This window comes from Sycon ciliatum, chromosome 3, assembly GCF_964019385.1.
Source record: "Sycon ciliatum chromosome 3, ocSycCili1.1, whole genome shotgun sequence".
Taxonomy (NCBI): domain Eukaryota; kingdom Metazoa; phylum Porifera; class Calcarea; order Leucosolenida; family Sycettidae; genus Sycon; species Sycon ciliatum.
In genome coordinates, this window is record NC_088645.1 from 40,824,338 (window position 1) to 40,826,837 (window position 2,500).

A 2,500-nucleotide genomic window follows, 5' to 3' on the forward strand; every position below is an offset into this window, starting at 1 on the left:
CAGCAAAGAGGCGAATACAAAGGCCCTGCTTCCAAGACTCTAGGAAAACAGGTCGTCGTGGTGAGACAGCGCCAGGTACATGTGTACCCGGCTCCGACCAGGTTGAAATGGTTACGCCAGGTACACGTGTACCCGGCTGTCCTACAATCCTAGAGCAGACGCTGCTAGTATGTGAGGTTGTGACCCGGTATCACACTTGCTGATTGCCCAGGATTTAGATTCCAGTTACGGTAGCTGACAGTTATTCTAGTTTCAGAAACATTTGGTGCTCAATATTTTCGGAATGAGGGCAAAAGTCCAGGTTAGGTGCACTGACATTTTAGGTACAGAGAAGCCGTTCCTATTGGACTATGTGTGTTAGTGTTTGTTCGGTGTATTGAAATATTTTTGGTATGAAACAGATGCACCGAAAGTACCGAAAATAAACTTGGGAAATTACAGTACTCATTGCTCGTACCCATGTGTCCTCTTATATGTCCACAAAAGGAAGAAAAGTGTGAATTGCAACCGAGGTCCCATGCCTTCTGATAGAACCGCTGTATGTCCCGTCAGTCTATGAAAGTAAAAAAGTAAATTATCGTGTCCATTCCGGAAGGGTACTCTTGGTGGCCGCTAGCACCCGGTAAACCCTAGCGGTAGATGCAACGCCTAACGGTGGGGGTGAGGGGATAAGTCTCAGAATCACTGACACAAGTGCCGAGAAACCCCATTAGCCGCATCCATGTACCCTTGTTGGCTTGTGCCTGGCCGTCAGTCTATAGCGGCCGTAAAAGGAACCCCGGTCGCATCAACATTCCTGGCGGCTGGTAGAACTTGCCACACATCAAGTTTTCGCGACGTGTGTGTCCACTTATATGTTCTTTGGCTGTATGCTGCACTTGATTGTAAGACCCCCATTTTCAAGTTTCAGCCATTCGCCAATGTATTTTTTTATAAGAAGGATGTCACACTTAACGGTACTTCTCCTTCTCTTTTTTTGCCTTAAAGTTTGGTGCAAAAGGTGGGACTTCTATTCCGGAAATACGGTACTTGAGGAAAGTGGGAAGACCCCAGTCAAAATTCACTGGTTTATGATAATGTCTTGTGTGCTGTTTCTTCAGATGCCGACGATACGTGTTTGTCCTCTGACAACACCTGCACTTGTCCACGATCACGAATTCGATATGAGAATGCGGACTGTGACTTTGCCAGGCGTGAGTGTAGACTGCTTGCGAGGAATGGCTGCCTTTGTGTTTGCTTGTCCATTCGTGCGTGTATGTATGTGTATGTGTGCGTGCGGGTGTGCGTGCGTGCTTGTACGTGTGTGTCTGTGTCCGTGCTATCAACCTTCCGTATCATTTCATGTGCGTCACGCACGTGAACAGCCTGGCTCTCGCGGGCTTGTCACGTTGCACGCAGTGTGAAACCCCTCTAGTACCTTTCACCACTGCTGCCATTCACACCTCTCAAAGTCATGCCGTGATGCAATCTTTCACAACTGCAGTCACGGGCACTGTTGTTTTGTGGGTGTATAAACCAGTATCTCGCGTTACTGATGATCGCTTAGTGCGTGAAACTCTGAGTTAAAACACTTTTTTCATCCTCTTATTATTGTTTGAACTTGCTTTGCCTTTCGGTATTGAGCACTCTATTGGACAGCTTGGAACCTCTGTGTTTTGACTATATCCAGCTAGATAAACCGCTGGGTAAGAATTTGTTGTTGCTCATATCGGATCCACTCTGAGTCAGCTAGAGACCAAATTGGTTACGAAATTTGGCAACATTAAGGTATGAGGAACCCGGCTAAAGCAAGGTGCGACCGGCAAATATACTTTCTGTCACTCTGTGTCCCTATACCCTCCCCCCCCCCCTCTCAATCTCTTTCACATTCTCTCTGTCCCTCCTTCTCCCCCTCCCCTTCTACCATCTCTCTCTCTCTCTCTCTCTCTCTCTCTCTCTCTCTCTCTCTCTCTCTCTCTCTCTCTCTCTCGCCGAGGCTCTATCTCTCTCTGCCTATCCCCCAAACCCCTCTCTCTCTCTCTCCCTACTTCCCTACCTCTCTCTCTCCCTCCCCCCCCCCTTCTCTCTCACTCTCCCTGCCTCCCTCTCTCTCTGTTCCTCTCCCCCCCCCCTCCTTCTTCTCTCTCACTCTCCCTGCCTCCGCCCCCCTCTCTCTCTGGCCCTCTCCCCCCCCCCCTCTCTCTCTGTCTCTCCCTCTCTCCCTCACCCTACCTCCCTTCCCTTGTCTCGGTTTTGCTCTGCTACAGAGACCCTACCCAACATTTACCTGGCTGTGGCAGCCATATGCGGTCTGCTCGTGATCATTAACTTTGTGATATCATCCCTGTTCTGCGGTGCTCTCTGCTGCTGTTCAACCTCTATCTTTGTCGCGCCAGAAGACCATTCGCAGGCATCTGTGGTAAGCGTTAAATTATCTCTAAGCTCATCATACACATGCAACCGCAGGCACTGACACAACACAACAGCTACACAATCATACTTAATACTGGAAATGCATACT

At 49.0% G+C, this 2,500-nt stretch overlaps 1 protein-coding gene across 1 annotated transcript in view; it reads left to right on the forward strand.

Annotated features, from left to right (window-relative positions):
- The window catches only part of LOC135812219 (uncharacterized), an 11,518-nt gene that overhangs the window by 5,655 nt on the left and 3,363 nt on the right, over positions 1–2,500 (forward strand). Inside the window, exons 4-5 of the mRNA XM_065325560.1 lie at positions 1,101–1,193; positions 2,247–2,398. Of these exons, the coding sequence (XP_065181632.1) occupies positions 1,101–1,193; positions 2,247–2,398 (245 nt within the window). The remainder of the gene's footprint in view (positions 1–1,100; positions 1,194–2,246; positions 2,399–2,500) is intronic.